Source organism: Aquarana catesbeiana, unplaced genomic scaffold (assembly GCF_042186555.1).
Source record: "Aquarana catesbeiana isolate 2022-GZ unplaced genomic scaffold, ASM4218655v1 unanchor226, whole genome shotgun sequence".
NCBI lineage: Eukaryota > Metazoa > Chordata > Amphibia > Anura > Ranidae > Aquarana > Aquarana catesbeiana.
In genome coordinates this window covers 1,707,938-1,727,878 of record NW_027362653.1, presented here as the reverse complement: position 1 = coordinate 1,727,878, position 19,941 = coordinate 1,707,938, and the positions used below count along the sequence as shown (strand labels likewise).

Genomic DNA, 19,941 nt, shown 5'->3' with positions numbered 1-19,941 from the left:
CAGATGTGATCATACAGGTTGAGCCTTTCATAGGTTGGTCCCTCTTCTTTGAGCAGACTTACTGTATATCTAAATGTTAACACAAAACTCTATTTACAGTCTTGCCGAGATGAAACATAAGTAGTAACATAAAAACAAAAACACTTTACAGAAGTAAATACCACTTCAAGCTCCCTCCAGTGCTGCATATCACCAGAAGCCTAGGCCTATAGTCATTTGTTCTATGATAAACGTTCTACAAGTCTGAAATCTGAACCTTTTGTTTATCCATGATCACATGACCAAGTGCCTTGGCTTGTGGTTGTGTGAAGAGCATGTACCTCCCAGTCCCTATTGGTTCCTGCTCTTCTGTCAAGGCTGTGTAAATGTAGAAGTGATCTGGGAGAAGGAACAAAGGCCCTATGATCGAAGAGGGGAAGTCACAGCTGATTGGTACATCTGCTCACTAAAATGTAGCTGATCCAGATGGAATCTTGTTTTTAGTGAACAAACCTTCTTGTATCCATCATATTTTTATATTTTTCCAGGACCCGTCATGGAGAAACTCTCAAAGGAATGTCTCAACTTATCTCCATGGTGTAAAATGGAAGATGAGGACATCACAAGAGACTGTACAGTAGAAAAGACAATGAGCTCTGTAGATGGAGGACTTCACAGTGTGGATAGACCATCTACTCCCTCTGACTCTGAGCAACGTCGTACTGTGAGGGATGGTGGTGGATTTCAGGGGGAGGAGGAATTTTCCTGTCCTGAGTATGGGGAGAGTTTTAACTCTGAATTAAATCTTATTGTACATCAGAGATCTCACACAGGTGGGAAGCGTCATTCCTGTTCTGAGTGCAGGAAATGTTTTTTTCGTAAATCAGAACTTGTCATACATTGCAGATCTCACACGGGGGAGAAAACAAATTCATGCCCTGAGTGTGGAAAATGTTTTACAGCGAAATCAAAACTTATTGGACATCTGAAATCTCACACAGGAGAGAAGCCGTATTCCTGTTCTGAGTGCAGGAAATGTTTTTCACAGAAATCAAAACTTATAATACATCAGAGATCACACACTGGGGAGAAGCCGTATTCTTGTCCCGAGTGTAGGAAATGTTATTCACGGAAATCAAATCTTATTATACATCAGAGATCACACACGGGGGAGAAGCCATATTCTTGCACCGAGTGTAGGAAATGTTATTCACAGAAACATATTCTTGTTAAACATCTGAGGTCTCACACGGGGGAGAAGCCGTATTCTTGCCCTGACTGCAGAAAATGTTTTTCAGATAAATCAACCCTTGTTAGCCATCAGAGATCTCACACGGGGGAGAAGCCGTATTCCTGCCCTGAGTGTGGGAAATGTTTTTCACAGAAATCAAACCTTGTTTCACATCAAAGATTGCACATGGGAGAGAAGCCGAATTCCTGTTCTGAGTGTGGGAAATGTTTTGCAAGGAAACCAGAACTTGTTAGACATCAGAGATGTCACACGGGGGAGAAGCCGTATTCCTGCCCTGAGTGCGGGAAATGTTTTTCACGGAAATCAAACCTTGTTTCACATCAAAGATCTCACACAGGGGAAAAACCCTATTCCTGTCCTGAGTGTGGAAAATGTTTTACACGGAAATTTAAACTTGTTATACATCAGAGATCCCACAGAGGGGTGTAGGGGTGAGCTGAACGTACCTGGGTTCAGTTTACGGAAGGCTCTCTAAACTTGCTCCAAAGCTCTCAATGTTAATTTGAATTCATTTTTTTTAATAATGTTTAACGTGGCATATTAAAAATGCATAATTCCTTTAAATCATTTGTTTGGAAGATGCCTTTAACCTGCCTCCTGTGTAGTGACACACATGTAATTTAAACAAGTGAAAATGATTTTTTTTAATTGCTGGCTACTAAATGACATTTCCTGGGCAGCTTCCCCATGTTTGTGAAGAAAGGGGATTCCCTTCATCCGTAGCAGATATTTAAGCCCCGTACACACAATCCAAATATCTGATGACAGAATGTCTCTTTTTTTTTTTTCTTTTTTTTTGCATGCTAGTCGCGTATCAAAAATGATGAGTTTACTAAAGTTACCAAAATTCTCCTACGACAGAATAAAAAAATCAGAAGTGATGTTGTGTTGTAGTGTATTTGTATTGAATTTTCAAATGACAACTGTACTAATTAAACGAAAATCGTACGAGAAAAATTTTCGTGCTTGTCCAATCAGATAATATCGGATTGTTGTGGAGCTGTGGGGGGAAGGATGTGTTTTGTCTATTTGTGAGCATGAGGCACACACCAGAGGAAGGGCTACATCAGAAGGAAAGACATATGATCAAAAGGTGAGATGCATTTATATCATTAGACGAAATTGTTATTATGATTAGAAACAGGAGATTTGGCTGTGTGCTTTGCGTACAACCAAATTTCTATGACAGGATGAACTGTCTTGATCGGCTCTCAAACTGTGTATTTCCGATCCGATTATCGTACGATTGTTTCAAAAGCTGAATTTTTTGTACGATTTTCAGATTCTGTCTTTATCCTAGATGAGGGTTATAAGCCAGACCCCGCAAGAAAAAAAAAAGAAGTCGCCTGCATCCTAGCAACCAAGGACACTGTGCAGGATGGTCACCCACATCTTAGCAACTGGTTGCCATATGCTGATTGGTTGTTTTATTGTACCATAGGAACCAATTATTTTTTTGAAAGATAAAACAAACAAGCAAAAAGCATTCCTCTCTGCAGAATCAATATCAATATATGCCTTATCCTTGATAAGGACCTTACTTGGATTTTAAGAGAAAACAAAACAGTGTGGGGTCTCCCCCAAATTCCATACCAGACCCCTTTTTGAAGCAAGTGTTTTTTTCCCCCACAGCCCTGGCCTTGAGGTTGTGGGGTCTGCAGGGGAAACAAAACCTGAATGTCCAATTGAAAAGTAAGGGGGATACAGACTCCCTCCATAAGTTAATAAATAAGGGGTTACATAGTAATAATCACACTGACACTGTGAGATAGTCTTCTATTGGAAGAAAACATCAAAAAATCCATTGGCGCCATGAAAAATATGTCCCATGCTGTTAATCCATCATTGAGCACATTGTCCAGCTATGTAGATACATGTCAATCATGATGTACGATGCCAAACAAAAGCAATGCTGACACATTCGCTCCAAGTCACTGCTCACCATAAATGACAGTTCCCAGCCCCTTCGCTGATTGTAAACCAAGAGCACGGGCAAATATGGACATGAATATATTTGGTCAGTGACGTCATCTTTAACCACTCCTGGACCAAGCCTATTTTTGACACTTGTTGTTTACAAGTTAAAATCCGAATTTTTTGCTAGAAAATTATTTAGAACCCCCAAACATAATAAATATATATATATATATATATATATATATATATATATATATATATATATATATTAGCAAAGACTCTGGAGAATAAAATGGCGGTCGTTGCGTTATTTTATGTCAAACGGTATTTGCGCAGCAGTCTTTCAAACGCAATTTTTGGGGAAAAAATACACTTCACAGAATTTTAAAACAACGAAACAGTAAAATTATTATAATGTATAATGTGAAAGATGATGTTACACCGAGTAAATAGATACCTAACATGTTACGGTTTAAAATTGCGCACACTCGTGGAATGGCAACAAACTATGGTACTTAAAAGTCTACACAGGCTGCGCTTTAAACATTTTGTAACGGTTACCAGTTTAGAGTTACAGAGGAGGTCTTTTGCTAGAATTATTGCTCTTTGACATTTTGAAGAATGCATTCGTTAGGACATCTGTTATTTGCATCATTAAGTTACTATCATATTGTTCACACACACACACACATGCATATTTTATGTTTGAACACTTAGGTAGATATCTTGTTTATTCACTTTATTTTGTTCATTATCACATCAGTTCACTATTTAAAGTAACAGCGCGCCATTAGCCATTTCTATTACTTTATCCCTTCCAAGATTTGAGTTGCAGCTGTTCCATATCAGACTAGCGCAGAGATATTTTTATTTATTTATTTATATTCCATAAACACTTGTACAGAGGTGACCATTACAGTACACTGTTGCTGATACAAATGGTATATTTGTGTGATACACAAGATACAAGGTCTGGTACATAATCAGCCTAAACATTGAAAAAGTCTCACGCGTGGTATCGCCAATAGTCGGGAGGGGTAGCAGAATGAGTTTTGGGGTGTTATTCTAAGTACGCCGTTGCTGTATAACAACTTTGTGTAAAAAATTAAAATCATTTTCATTTTCATTCCACATTTTTCAAAAACTTGTGGCAAAAAAATTAAGTCTTCAAAAGACTCACCATGCCTCTTAAAAAATACCTTGGGATGGTTGCTTTCCAAAATGTGGTCATTTTGTGGGTTTTTCCACTGTCTTGGTGCTCCAGGACCTTAAAAATGGTGATAGGTAGTCAGGAAATTAGATGTGTAGTTTATGCTCATAGAAAGCCTGAAGGTATTCCTTGGATTTTGGGCCCCTCTATATGGCTAGGCTATGAAAAAGTCTCACATGTGGTATCCCCGTACTCGGGAGGAGTAGTAGCATGTGTTTTAGGGTGTAATTCCAAGTGTGTCTATGTTTTGTATTAGAAATATCCTATTTATTTCATGTTTTTTGCTAGATTTTCCAAAAACATGGCAAAAAGGAGATTTTCAAAAAGATTCGCTGTGCCTTTCAGAAAATACCTTGAGGTGTTTTCTTTCAAAAATAGGGTTCTGGTGATTGAGCTGTGGCTTTAAATCCCCTCAACTGCTACCTCCTTTAGCTGCAGAGGCAGTGGCTGGGGGTGTTCACATGCCGCGGCTTTGCAGCTGTGGCAGTAATTATACCCCCTGTATGCTCACCAATAGTGACCCATTCAAGAGAAGTTCTTGTGCAAGGTCCAAGGGGTTAAAGCAGGTGGTGGTTAGGTGCTACAATGTCTACTCATTGCCTGGCAAATGTATCCAGACACATCCCTTGTCTGTTACTGAATAATGTCCCAGAATTCCCAGCACTGCTCACCTCTCCTGTCAGCAGCTCCATCATCTTCTTGGTGACTTCTAGAATCTTCTGCATGTTGTGTCTCTCAGGTTTTAGGGAGTCACATGGAGGCACTGTGATGGTCATATGATCTCCTGAATTCAGAAGAGGAAATCTCTGTATTGAGGAACTAATCGGTTGTTGTAGGTCATGTTAGAATCCCAGAATCCTCCTCACCTCATCGGTCAGGTCTGTATTTTATTAATAGAGATAAGAGTGATTTCATGTGACCTCCCAGAATCCTCCTTACCTCTCTGGTCAGGTCTGTTTTATTAATGGAGATAAGAGTGATGTCATGTGGCCTCCCAGAATCCTCCTCACCTCTCTGGTCAGCAGGTAGATGATCTCCAGGGTGAGGTTTAGTATCTTCTCAGTCATGTGACTCCGGTCCTCCTCCATCCTCATTGGTGCCGTCATTTGATCTATACAGGTCTCCTTGTAGACGGATAACTTTGTTAAATGAAAGTAAGAATTATTTGGATGGTATTAATAGGATGTGAGGGGGGTAATAGGAGGGTTGTTGTACGCAGAAGGACAACTGCCCCCATGGGAACACATTTAGTTACATTTTCATGAATCTGGAACTCTCTTGGCCTGCCAGATCAGAAATTCTCTTTTCTCTGTTTGTTTTGTTTCTCAACTGACTTTTATTAGATAGCGCTTACTCCTTAAGGGATCACTGAAAATAACACAGATCTCCCTTACCTGTCCAGAGGCCGCCAGCCCAGGTACAAGTTCCAGAACACTCAGATAAAGCTCAGGCTCTCTCTAGGGGTGTCTTCTGATAATTTATCTCAATAATTGAACAGAGGTGGATAGAGGGATAGGGGTGCAGGATACTCCAAAAACACACACAGGTCTTGGAGGACAAACTCTCAAGCAAAGTCCTTCAGTAGCAGCCTTAAGTATTGCTGGAAGTAGAAGGGACAGCCCTCTAGTTTGTAACTCTATATGAGCAGTCCTTGTAGCAACCTCTGGCATCTAACCCTCAAATTTCTGGCACCCCTGAAGCTCTAGGGAAAAGGTCCTAATGTAATCCATAAATGCCATAATTATGCAACATAAAACTTGGAGCTCATTCACACTAGTGGTTGTGGGGGTGGCAAAACCGTGGCTCAACCACAGGATTTTACCACCTCGCCAAGTGCTCACCTTTTAGCTTCAGAGCCAGCAGCCAGGGGTGTACATATGCTGCAGCCGCAATGCTTGGGTCTGTGGCTGCAGCACAAATTATATTCCCTGATGCATTGGTGAGCACTACTGTCCACCAACCGTGACCCATTCAAGTGAATGGGGGTGCTCTGCAAAGCACTACTTTATCAAATCGTGCCACGCCAAACCACATAATAGTGCGGTACCATGTGGTTTGGTGGCCGCAAACACACTGCTATTAACAATGAATGGCGCCTGCATGCGTTTCATAAGGGCAGCATGGTTGCATGCAGTGCAGGAAATGCACACTGAACCCCCCTTTCCTGCACAGTGTTCCAGTGTGAACCAAGGGACCCTTAGGGAGAGAGATTTGAGAGAGGGAAGGATCAGCATTGGTATATGGAAGACAGGAAGGATCACTATGGTACATGGAAGGAAGGATCACTATGGGACATGAAAGGCAGGAAGGATCACTATGGTACATGGAAGGAAGGATCACTATGGTATATGGAAGACAGGAAGGATCACTATGGTACATGGAAGGAAGGATCACTATGGTACATGGAAGGCAGATATGATCACTGGTACATGGAAGGATCACTATGATACATAGAAGGCAGGAAGAATCACTATGGTGCATGGAAGTGAGAAAGGATCACTATGGTACATGGAATGAAGGAAGGATTACTATGGTACATGGAATAAAGGAAGGATTACTATGGTACATGGAAGGCAGGATGGATCATTATAGTATATAGAAGTGAGGAAGGATCACTATAGTACTTGGAAGAAAGGAAGGTTCACTATGATACATAGAAGTCAGGAAGGATCACTATGATACATGGAAGGGAGGAAGTCATGTCTGGTTACATTCATTTAACTATTTTTTTTTCTACAATACACCTCTAAGGGTTTGTGAAAGCTTACACCACAAAATCTACTCAGCCAATGAAAGGTAATGACTCCAATTTTATTTTTCTACTGCTTTCAATGGCCAACACGGTACAACACTTCATCCATGTCTTATGAACTGTTTCTTACATGATAAAGATCAGCCATGGAGTATATCTGAGGTGTATATCAGGGTGTGCTTCTTCCCCACATGAGAGCTGTGATGTCCAGCAACATTCATATAGAAGACATTTCTCGCACTCAAGGTACTAATACACCTCAAGGGTTGTGTGGGATCCCTGATGTACAGGAAGACAGGACTTCAGTGAGGAACAATTCCTTCACTCAGGACAGGAAAGTTCATTGTCTTGCGTGTTCAATTTCAGATGTCTGTAAAGACAGGACTTCAATGAGTGACAATTCACTCACTCAGGGCAGTAAAGTGCCTTCTCCCCCGTGTGAGATCTCTGATGTCTGATAAGACTTGACTTCGCTGAAAAACATTTCCCGCACTCAGGACAGGAAAATGGCTTCCTCCCCATGTGAGATCTCTGATGTGTGTAAAGATTGGACTTCTGTGAAAAACATTTCCCACACTCAGGACAAGAATACGGCTTCTCCCCCGTGTGAGATCTCTGATGTCTGGAAAAACAGGATTTCTGTGAAAAACATTTCCCGCAATCAGGACAGCAGTACGGCTTTTCCCCTATATGAGACCTCTGATGAATGTAAAGTTTTGACTTTTGTGAGAAACATTTCCCACACTCAGAACAGAAAAAAGGTTTTTCCCCCGTGTGAGACCTCTGATGTCTGTAAAAATGTGAATTATCTGAAAAACATTTCCCGCAGTCAGGACAGGAATACGGCTTCTCCCCCGTGTGAGATCTCTGATGCTTGTTAAGACTGGACTTATGTGAAAAACTTTTCCCACACTCAGGACAGGAAAACGGCTTCTCAGCTGTGTGAGATAATTTATGCATATTAAGATTGCATCTAAAAGGGAAACTCTTCCCGCACTCAGTACAGGAAAACCTCTTATCTGTTGGAAGGACGGCACCGTCCCTCACAGTCTGAGGTTCCTCAGGATAAGAGGAATACGATGGTCCATCTACACTGTGTGGTGAGGTAGTCGGGTTTTCTCCTGGACTATACTGTGTGATGTCCTCATCTTCTACTTTACAATCTGGAGACAAAGTGAGACAATCCTCTGAGGTTTTCCTCATCTCCCATCCATCTACTAAAATAGAAATAAAAAGATTATTACTAGACATGAGCAGATTGGTTCCCCTAAACCAGGACTCCGCCCACATCAGGCAGCTTTGTCTCTGAGGATCTTACAATTCCACCCTCAAGGTAACTAGTAAATGGCTCCTCTGATCTCCTACCAGTTCATTTCTTTATTCATGGACCTTAGTCAGAGAGTGAGGAAACAACGAGAACTGTCTTTTATAGGAGTGACAGTGATGAGGGGATTATAGGACGAGTGTCCCCACCCCCTCTATCACTCATTGCCATCTTCCCAACACAAGAAGTCCTGCACTTCCTTATTTAGTCCATGATTTAGTCATGAATAACAGCGGGGCTGAGCCCCACCAGAGGTCAGAGAGAGAGGATGGGGGGAGAACAACCAAGATGAAGACTGGACTGATCCTGAAAACCATCATCATTGGGTTACTGACTCCCCCCTCATTATCACTTTCTGTTTTAAGGCAGCATTAACCCCAAAAACAAACATTTATCATATTGCGGCTTACCAATTTTTAGATGTGATGGCTGCATTAGTTTCAATTTTTAGGCTCTCTTTCTTCTATTTTCATCTGGTAATCCAGCTAGCAAGCCTGTTTTTCCCAACTCTCCATCAGAATGTATCAGTTTACACGGACGAGGCACACCACTTAACACTGGCAGGGGTACTTACAATAATCAGCATTTATTTATTAAAGCAAAACCTTTATCCCAAAAGAAAAAAAAAAAAACAGTTTGATGTAACTGATTATAAGACCCCTTTCACACTGGGGCGTTTTTCAGGCATATTTCATGTGCTTTAGCGTTAAAAAAAAAACGCCTGTAAAGCGCCTGAAAGAAGCCTCATCTGCAATCCCAATGTAAAAACCAGAGCCTCTTTACACTGCCAGCGCCCGAAAAAAGCTGGTAAAGCGCTGCTTAAGACCCCTTTCACACTGGGGCGTTTTTCAGGCGTTTTTCGGGCGCTGGCAGTGTTAAAGGGCTCGGGCCATCTGCGCACCCAGCCCCGGGGCAAAAACACAAAAGCGCTGTAAAGAAGCTGCTTGCAGGACTTTTTTTGACGCCCTGCCAGCGCAGCGCCCCAGTGTGAAAGCACTCGGGCTTTCACATTGAGATTGCAGATGAGGCTTCTTTCAGGCGCTTTTTCTAACGCTAAAGCACCTGAAAAACGTCCCAGTGTGAAAGGGGTCTAAAGTGTGAGCTGGATTTTGGCTTCAGCTTCTTATTGGTTTTAAATCTGCCAATACATTTAACACTAACCTCCCCCAAGACTGACAATGCTGCAGTGCCTCTGCTACTCATTCCTTCAGAGTTGTGACTATTTAGGGCCCATTTCACACTGGCAGACCGATCGGATCCACCTGTCTGTTTTTCCAGGGGGACCTGATCGATCGCTCTATTTCTGTCTATGGAGTGGTGGGTGTAAAGGGACATGTGTCCATACACACGCCTGCATCTGATCCAATCCCGTCCACTAAAACAGACGGGTGGGGGATCTGTTCCCCATCCATCTGAGGGATCAGAGAACTGCCATGTGGAAACAGACAGGCGGCCCATTTTAATCCGACCGCCCCATTGAGATCAGCGGGCTGCGTCTGTGTCTGCTCTGCACCAGCACTTTCTGAGCGGGGGTCAGTGGACAGATCCTCTGATGAGCAAGCGGATCCGCTGATGGGGTGGGGCTGTGTAAAAGGGGCCTTATACAGTAGGCGTGTTAAAGGCCAGATCAGCAGGTGAAAACAGAGCGGAAAACGTTTGAGAATGTTATCACATTATTATCACCATGTACAAGTCTGTGCTCCAATCAAATCATCAGATATAAAATGTCCAGCTGGTAGGAAATGGATGTAATAAAAGAGAATATGAGTTATGTGTATATATAGCAGTGGGTAGAGAGCAGAAGTCAGGACTATGTAATGTACAACATATACTTAAGATACAACAGATAGGACTATATAGTATCAGAATGATGTAATGTACAACATAGAGTATATAGTGCAGGGTTCAGGAGTATATAATGTACAATATAAATGATATAGTATAATGGTCAGGACTCATAATATTGGTATTCAGTAATCAGTGGAAGCTTAAATGTTTACAGAAAAGTTGCAGAGATCCCACACCGCTGCCTCCCATCTCCTGAGACTGCACTCAGTGACTTGGATCTGAGACTATACAGACATATCCCTCCACCCGGCACAGCCAGCAGACTACAGAGCAAGTAACCCTGGGAAAATTGTTCTGGCAAAGATCTTGCTAGACCCGGGCAGAAGTCCCAAATCACATTTCCCAGGTGTCTAGATCAAGCAATGTCAATGGTGAAAATAGCCATTCAGCTGCCAGCTGAACCCCAGAATCTCCATAAATCCAGTCTAGATACATAAATTGTGTCTGCAGCACAGAGAAGGAAGATTATCCGAGAGAAATACAAGAATACAGGATGGGGAACACAGCTCAGGAAAGTGACCAGGGGATTACAGGCTGATATCACCCAGTCCCCACCCTACTCTGGACCAATCAGTGAGCAGTATGGGTGGAGGAATGTATTTAGTGTTAATGACCCACCTGTGCTGATCTCTGTAGGAGTGTCCTCCTCTATAAATGTCCCCGTTATTCCATCCTCCTCCATAGACTGCTGATCATCCCTCACATAGGTCTCTTCTTCTTCTGCTTTTATCTCAACTTTTATATCTATCAGGTCTTCACTCTAATCCAAGAAAAATATAGAAAAAAGAGTTAATCTTGTGATATCACATAAAGAAAATCCACATGTCATCTCCACAAGTCCATGTTCTAGATGCTTCGTCCCACCAACCTTGTAATGGTGAGGGATGGTGTGATCTTCCTGTGTGGATTTCTGGGTATACAGAGGACGGGGACATCTCTCTGGTGGGTTCCTGTAGATGGCTGACTCCACCATGATGTGCTGGTACAGATCTTTATGTCCTTTTATTATTACAGATTCCTCTGTCAAACAATCCTCATCATCCTCCTCTTTTATCTCTTCTTTAGCCTCAACTTTAGACTCTCTCAGGTTTCCACTCTGAATATATAATAAAAATGACATCAATTGTAACAATGTAGATAATGTACAGATCCTAATGATAGTATCAGTGATGTTCCTCATCTACCTGATGATGGTGAGGGATGGTGTGATCTTCCTGTGTGGAATCCCGGGAATACAGAGGACGGGGACATCTCTCTGGTGGGTTCCCATTACTGGATCCATCTGTAGGAAACACACACACTGACTGAATACATTGTTTCTATGTGTTTATCAGATGATGGGGGATCTAGGTGGACCCTCCGTACTGCTCTCTCCTTTACAATAAAAGTCTCCTCTTACCCGGTGATGTGAGGGGTGGCTGATTGTCCATCATGACGTCCTTGTAGAGATCCTTGTGTCCTTCTAAATACTCCCACTCCTCCATGGAGAAATAGACAGTGACATCCTGACACCTTATAGGAACCTGACACACACAATGATACAGTCACCATCCAGACACATCCCTTGTCTGTTACTGGATAATGTCCCAGAATTCCCAGCACCGCTCACCTCTCCTGTCAGCAGCTCCATCATCTTCTTGGCGACTTCTAGAATCTTCTGCATGTTGTGTCTCTCAGGTTTTAGGGAGTCACATGGAGGCACTGTGATGGTCATATGATCACCTGACTTCACAAGAGGAAATCTCTGTATTGAGGAACCAATAGGAATATCATGTTAGAATCCCAGAATCCTCCTCACCTCTCCGGTCAGGTCTGTGTTTTATTAACAGAGATAAGAGTGATGTCATGTGACCTCCCAGAATCCTCCTCACCTCTCCGGTCAGGTCTGTGCTTTATTAATAGAGATAAGAGTGATGTCATGTGACCTCCCAGAATCCTCCTCACCTCTCCGGTCAGGTCTGTGTTTTATTAATATAGATAAGAATGATGTCATGTGACCTCCCAGAATCCTCCTCACCTCTCCGGTCAGCAGGTAGATGATCTCCAGGGTGAGGTTTAGTATCTTCTCAGTCATGTGACTCCGGTCCTCCTCCATCCTCACTGATGTGGTCATGTGATCTATGTGGGTTTCTCTGTAGATGGATAGTGGAGAATTATCTGGAATGTATTGGTTGTACAATATTACAATGGGGATATAAGGGGCTAATAGATGGGCTACACACAGTGGGAATTGGAACATGTAGATCAGGTTACTCGGTGTTTGTTGTATTTCTTGCAAACCTGTACTTGGTCTGCTTTGACTAACAGAAGTAGAAGCCCTAAAATAATTTTCATTTTTGATATAAAAAAAAAAAAAAAAGTTTTTGACTGGAGACAGATATGTTTGTATGAAGCACCAACAGGCCTAAATGCAGTCAGAAGCTGCAGACCACACAGGGTGTCCCTATGGCCAGCGGCGGGTCTGAGAGCACCCATGATGTCAGTACATTGGAGCTGTTGATAGTGAAAGGTATTGATGAGCCAAATGTACCTGGTTTCAGTCCAGTTTGTAAGCAAAACGGCCTGACGTTCTTTTAGGTATACCAGTTACTTGTCCAAGATGAGGGTCTGGTATAGCTACTAATAAGGAACCCCATTGAAAAAAAAATCTAAATTGTGTGTAGTTTCCCCTAAAAAAATACATACCAGACCCTTATCCTTTATACATACCAGACCCTTATCCTTTATGGGCATCAAGTGTGGATGTCAAGGGGGAAATTCACACAATAAAAGAAAAATGGCATAGAGTCCTACCCACGTTCCAAACCAGACCCTTATGTGAACATGTAGGCCAAGAACAGGAGGGGGAAACATGTGCACACCCCTCTGAACAATGCCAGGCAACATACCCTCAACATAGAATGTGGACATTGCAAAGGGCCTCTTTCCCAAAAAACCTTTGCCTAGGGGGAGTCCCTTGGTGGTAGGGTTGTTGGAGTCTGGAAGCCACCATTAAAAAAAAAAAAAGGGGGGGCCCTCGGAAACCTGCCCCCAAGTGGATGTGTAAGGGGTACATACACCCCAGGTTACTCATTCAGAGAGAAATAATGTAAATAGTAAATAATCACCCATACTATATGACTAGTCCTTTATTAATAAAAGATTTTCACAAAATAAATCCCTTGTCACTCGTCCAATGGTGTAGATCTATGTCAATAATAATGAACGATGCCCACCAAAAAAAAAACACGTTGACAATCAACGTGATCCATTCCGAGCAACCACTCATCATGACAGCGAAGTTCCACCCCAAAGTAGAACTTCCACTTATCTCCCCCCTTCCGGTGCCACATTTGGCACCTTTCAGGGGGGAACGGGTACCTGTTTTTTGACAGGTACCCTTCCCGACATCCGGGATACGGCACCGTCTCTCGGAAGTTCGGCCCCCCTCCTCCTTCCTCCACCACTGGGCCAGTTAAAAAGCGCAGCACGCTTCGCGCATGCGCAGTAGGGAACTGTCTGTGAAGCCGAAAGGCTTCACTGCCGGTTTCCCTTACGGTGAATGTCGGCGGAAGCACCCGGGAGTGGAAAATCGGCTGGGGTGCCGACATCGCAGTCTCCCTGGACAGGTAAGTGTCCATATATTACAAGTCAGCAGCTGCAGTATACTCCTCTTTAATGACAGCTCACAGTGACTATGGAGGAAGAGGACGGACATGACGGGGGGTTACTGGGTGTAAATAGAAAATAAGATTTTATTACCTCCTCTGCTGCCACTTCCAGTAATGTCTTCTCTCTACTTCCTCCCGACTCACCTCTCACCCGGAACTTCCTATCTGTACCTGACATCACTTGCTTTCGTCCATAGAGATTTTCTGTGTTCCTGCATAGACATGAAATGACCACCTTGTGGAGCTCAGAGGAACTGCAGCCCTGAGAAACATCTCCTAGTGTGAACACGGCCTTGTGCTGTATGTGTTTGTACTTTCCTGGTGCTGTCATGGCAGCATACGTATAGGCTAAAAATCCCATGTGTATGCTGCCATGGATAGGCACCAGGAAAGGAAAATTAGGAAAGGGTAAGTATTCCATTTTCCTAGTGCCTTCATGGCAGCATACGCATGGGATTTTTAGCCCATGCGTATGCTGCCATGGATAGGCACCAGGAAAGGAAAATTACAGAAAGGTAAGTATTCAATTTTCCATTATATATCCTTATAGATAGGGTCTTCTCCACTCCCACCAAGGGGGAGGATAGAAATATATTACTGACTAGTCCAGCCTTTCTCAGCCAGGGTTCCTCCAAAGGTTTCTAGGGGCTGCTTGAGAAATTAACAATTTCAGTCTCTCAGTAACAACTGACATGAATGATCTGTAAGAGGGGCAATCTTCTCACTGATGACGATGTAAGAATGTCCTTCGATAAAAAGGGGCCTTTTCCCATTTGTCAACAATTTAAGGGGCCTCTACACTGACCACTGATATAAGGGGGTCCTTCTCCCAATAATCACCAATCTAAGGGACCACTACACTGAGCACTGATATAAGGGGGTCCTTCTCCCATTGGTCACCAATCTAAGGGACCACTACACTGATTTCTGATATAAGGGGGGCATTCTCCCATTGGTCAGCAAATGTAAGGGACCATTACACTGACTTCTGATATAAAGGGGTACTTCTCCCATTGGTAACCCATCTGAGGGACACCTACACTGACTACTTATATAAGGGGTCCTTCTTCTATTGGTCACCAATGTAAGGGACCACTACACTGACCTCTGATATAAGGGGGTCCTTACCCCATTGGTCACCAATGTAAGGGACCACTACACTGACCACTGATATAAGGAGGTCCTTCTCCCATTGGTCACCAATGTAAGGGACCACTACACTGACCACTGATATAAGGAGGTCCTTCCTTCTCTCATTGGTCACCAATGTAAGAGACCACTACATTGAAGAATTTCTTTTTTATATCTGACATCACTTCCTGTCTGCATTCCATAGAGAATTCCTGTCTGGATAGAAGTGAGATTACCATCTTTTGGAAACCCATTTATGGGCTGCCCATAAATGTCCATTACAGACAGCGGCTGCCCATAAAAAATATGGCTGCGGACCAACAATGGAACTGTGCATGTACAGTTCCAAAGCCTGCCGGGCTTGGGCAAGCTCGCACATGTTCAGCTAGGCAGGCACATGCGCAGTGAGTAGAGTTGCCATCTCATCCTTTTAAACCCCAATACACATGAATTACACAGGTTCTGAGGCTAATTTAATGCAGATAAGGCACCAAGTGAGTTTAATTACCAACTTAAAGAGGAAGTAAACTCTGCCCCTGGTATGCTCCTTCTCAATGCAGCCAGTATAATAAAGCTTTTCATTACATTTTGCCCAATGTTTGACCCCTTTGCATGTTTCTTATGCCCTGTACACACGGTCTGATTTTCCGATGAAAAAAGTGCGACCGGATTGTGTTGTCGGAAATTCCGTAAACTTGCCAAGCCTCGTTTTCGATCCAGGTTGCTATAGCAAGCATGTCCGGCAACCTGTCCCGTGCTGTGCACAATGTTTATACCCCCTGTGACGTGGCGTCACATGGGGTGTAAACAGTGAATGGGCCTGTAGTCTCGTAGGATTGCAGAGCAGGACCGCAGAGAGGTTTAATGGTTTACATCCTTCTTAGAGAATCGCTCCCAGACAGTGAAACTAGGAACATTCACCTCGGAAACCCGGGCAGTCTCCTGTGGAGTCCCTCAAGGCTCACCCTTGTCACCAGTACTATTCAACATATACATCCGCCCACTCCTCAATATCATCAGGAAAACCGATCTTTGCTCCCATTCATACGCTGACGACACCCAACTCTACCTTCGCATCAACGGACAAAAAGACCTTCATCAGCAATTACAGAAATGCCTCACCTTAATAGATGACTGGATGACCACTAGCTCCCTCAAACTCAACGGATCAAAAACAGAACTTCTTCTCCTACAAGCTAACAAAAATTCCAAAATAAAGACTCCATGGACACCTCCCACCATCCTCGGACAGACCATCTCTCCAAGCACCAAAGCCAAGAGTCTCGGAGTCATTTTTGACTCAGGAATGACAATGGATGCGCAAATAGGATCAGTGGTGAGCGGATCCCATCATCTCCTCCGCCAACTACGTAGACTCATCCCCTTCATCCCAGAAGAGGACAAAGCGGCAGTTGTGGGAACAATCATCAATTCCCGACTCGACTACGCAAATTCGCTCTACGTAGGACTACCCCAATATCAGCTCGCGTGCTTACAACTCATTCAAAACACAGCAGGAAGACTGTTAACAGGAAAAAAACCCTGGGAATCCATCTCCCCCCTCCCTAAAGAGCCTACACTGGCTAACCATGAAGAACCGGATCACATTCAAGACCCTCTGCCTCACCCACAAATGCTTACAAGGAAACGCTCCACCATATCTCCGCAAGAAAATAAAACACTACACACTGAATCGCAGTCTTCGATCAGCTAACCAAAACCTCCTTACCATTCCCAAATACCGCTACAAAGCATCACCTTGAGGCGATTCAGTTCGCATTTGCAGCGCTTTACAAATCATTCATTCATTCATTGGACATGACGGAGCCACGGCATAATACTAAATAGACTAATGGCACGATAAGCGTGCCGTGAACAGGGGTGTATGAGCGTGCGCCAGAGACGTCATAGAAGTGGACAGAGAAGGTTTGCAAGTAAACTAACCAGGTTAGAAAAGATCTAGAGACAGCAATTTGTAGAGCATGTTTTAATTATTTACATGGGGGGAATCGCTCAGGGAGAGTTTACAACCACTTTAATCAGCCTAAGAACCCGTGTAATTAAAGTGTTACTAAAACCAGTAATATGAAAATAGTTTGCCTGCCCCCCCCCAATGCCCACAGCTTATAAATCTTCTTTTTACATTAAAATATTGCCACTATATACCTTTTACGCTGATCTGTATACCAAAATTACATGATAAACTGAACAGTTTCTCCAGTGCGGAGAGTTCAGGAAGGAGGAGATTTCCTCTTCAGCCTGTATACACGCCCACATGTGTGATGCCAATATCATGTGACCTGGCTATCTCTGAGAACAAGTAACTTCTCTCTCCAGCATAAAAGACACAACTGAGCATGTGCAGGTTGGCTATTGCCTGTGTAAGCTGGCCTTCCCCAGATAGACAGTGCAGGGAGGGAAGGATCGGTGCATACAGGATAAAACAGCCGTTTTACACAATGCAGAGGATTAACCCCTTAAGTTCCACCATGAGTCTAAGGCCCCTTTCACACGGGGCGGATCCACTCAGCGGAGTCCACCAGCTAAGCAGGAGATCGATCTATTGATGTCTGCTGAGCCAGTGGATGACAGGTCTGTCTCTGCTCACTGAGCGGGGAGGGACCTGTCAGAGCCCCACTGATCTCTATGGGGAGATCGGACAAAAATGGACAGCATGTCCGTTTTTATCAGATCTCATCCGATCCGATCCACCAAGATGGATGGCGAACGTATCGCCATACGTCTGTCTTGAGCGGATCGAATGGCAGACGGGTGTCAGCAGACACATCTCCGCTGACATCTGCCTGCCCATAGGAGTCAATGGGTCGCCTGCTCGGATCCGCCTGAAAAACGGACAGGTGCATCCGAGCAGGCTTGTTGTGTGAAAGGGGCCGAACAAGCATGCCATGCTGCATATACAGACAGATTTTACTGTTGTGGGTTTAGTAACACTTTAATATGTGTTTGGTTCTAAAGGGATGAGGTGGCAATCCTAGCAGTAAGTCAGTGACGTAATGGCTTCACCTGGTGCGATTCTTGAATGAATGGCAGTTAGCACTCGGTCTTATCTCGTCAGCACATTGGTGGGCATGCCTCCCGACCAGGGGACCGGACCCTGGCCTGCACCATGGCTGGACCTTGTGTGTACTCCCACCACCACGCCACTGACTGTAAGCATGGCCACACGGAGTCCCAGAGACCAGACCCCTGCAGCATCCATCTATGGCTGCTGGAGACTCCAACCACGCCACTGCGAGCACAGCCACACAGTGTCCTGGAGACCTGACCCCTGTAACATCTATCCATCCATCCATGGCTGCTATCTATGTGATGTCTACACTTGAGAACTGAGGATGCACAGCAGTTACCAGACAAGAGCAGCAGTGCCTGGTGAAATTTTAAAGAATCACAGATGTCCACAATCTCTGGCTATCTTCTGTATACTGTGCGCATCTTCTTACCACCTCCTGTATCCCGTCTTCAGCCTCTAACCACCTCTTGTATCCTGTCCGCAACCTCTAATCATCTCCTTTATCCTGTCTGCAGCCTCTAACCACCTCTTGTATCCTATCCGCATTCTCTAAACATCTCCTGTATCCTGTCTGCAGCTTCTAACCACCTCTTGTATCCTGTCTGCAGTATCTAATCATCTCCTGTATCCTGTCAGCAGGCTCTAATCACCTCCTGTATCATGTCTGCAGGCTCTAATCATCTCCTGTATCCTGTTCCCAGCCTCTAATCACCTCCTGTAGTATGTCCACAGCCTCTAACCACCTCCTGTATCATGTCCACAGGCTCTAACCTGCTGTATCATGTCCGCAGTCTCTGATCATCTCCTTTATCCTGTCTGCATCCTCTAACCACCTCCTGTATCCTTTCCGCAGCCTCTAACCACCTCCTGTCTCCTATGAGTAAGCACTTTGTGTAAGTGTGAAACGCGTCAGCTGCTGTGCTGTACCACTCCAGCGGTGTCTTATGTACCCTATGATCCTGTTTCATGAATAAAAGAAGAATTTAATACATTTATCCCGGTGTGCGGCTGTCCAGATCCTTTCAGCCTTCTACACCTCCTGTCCGCAGCCTCTAACCACCTCCTGTATCCTGTCTGTATTCTCTTACCACCTGTTGTATCCTCTCTGCATTCTCTAATCACCTCCTGTATCCTGTCTGCAGCCTCTAACCACCTCCTGTATCCTGTCCGCAGCCACTAACCATCTCCTGTATCCTGTCCGCAGCCACTAACCACCTTCTGTATCCTGTCCGCAGCCTCTAACCACCTCCTGTATCCTTTCTGCAGCCTCTAACCACCTCCTGTCCGCAGTCTCTAATCATCTCCTGTATCTTGTCTGCAGCCTCTAACCACCTCTTGTATCCTGTCTGCAGCCTCTAACCACCTCCTGTATCATGTCCACAGCCTCTAGCCACCTCTTGTATCCTTGTCCGCAGCCTCTAACCATCTCCTGTATCATATTTACAGCCTCTAACCACCTTCTGTATCATGTCTGCAGCCTCTAATCAACTCCTGAATCATGTCCGCAGCCTCTAATCATCTCCTGGATCTTGTCCACAGCCTCTAACCATCTCCTGTATCCTGTCCGCAGCCTCTAACCACCTTCTGTATCCTGTCCGCAGCCTCTAACCACCTCCTGTATCCTTTCTGCAGCCTCTAACCACCTCCTGTCCGCAGTCTCTAATCATCTCCCGTATCCTTTCTGCAGCCTCTAACCACCTCCTGTATGTTGTCCGCATCCTCTAACCACCTCTTGTATCCTCTCCGCATTCTCTAATCATCTCCTGTATCCTGTCCGCATCCTCTAACCACCTCTTTAAACCTTTCCGCATTCTCTAATCATCTCCTGTATCTTGTCTGCAGCCTCT

General features: G+C 44.1%; 1 protein-coding gene and 1 pseudogene across 1 annotated transcript in view; one reads left to right on the top strand and one right to left on the bottom strand.

The window, feature by feature from the left end:
* LOC141121596 (uncharacterized) overlaps window positions 1-19,941 on the bottom strand; it is a 482,112-nt pseudogene that overhangs the window by 257,825 nt on the left and 204,346 nt on the right.
* The window catches only part of LOC141121623 (uncharacterized), a 91,130-nt gene that overhangs the window by 6,568 nt on the left and 64,621 nt on the right, over window positions 1-19,941 (top strand). Inside the window, 1 exon segment of the mRNA XM_073611273.1 lies at window positions 528-1,654. Coding sequence (XP_073467374.1) covers window positions 528-1,654 — 1,127 coding nt within the window.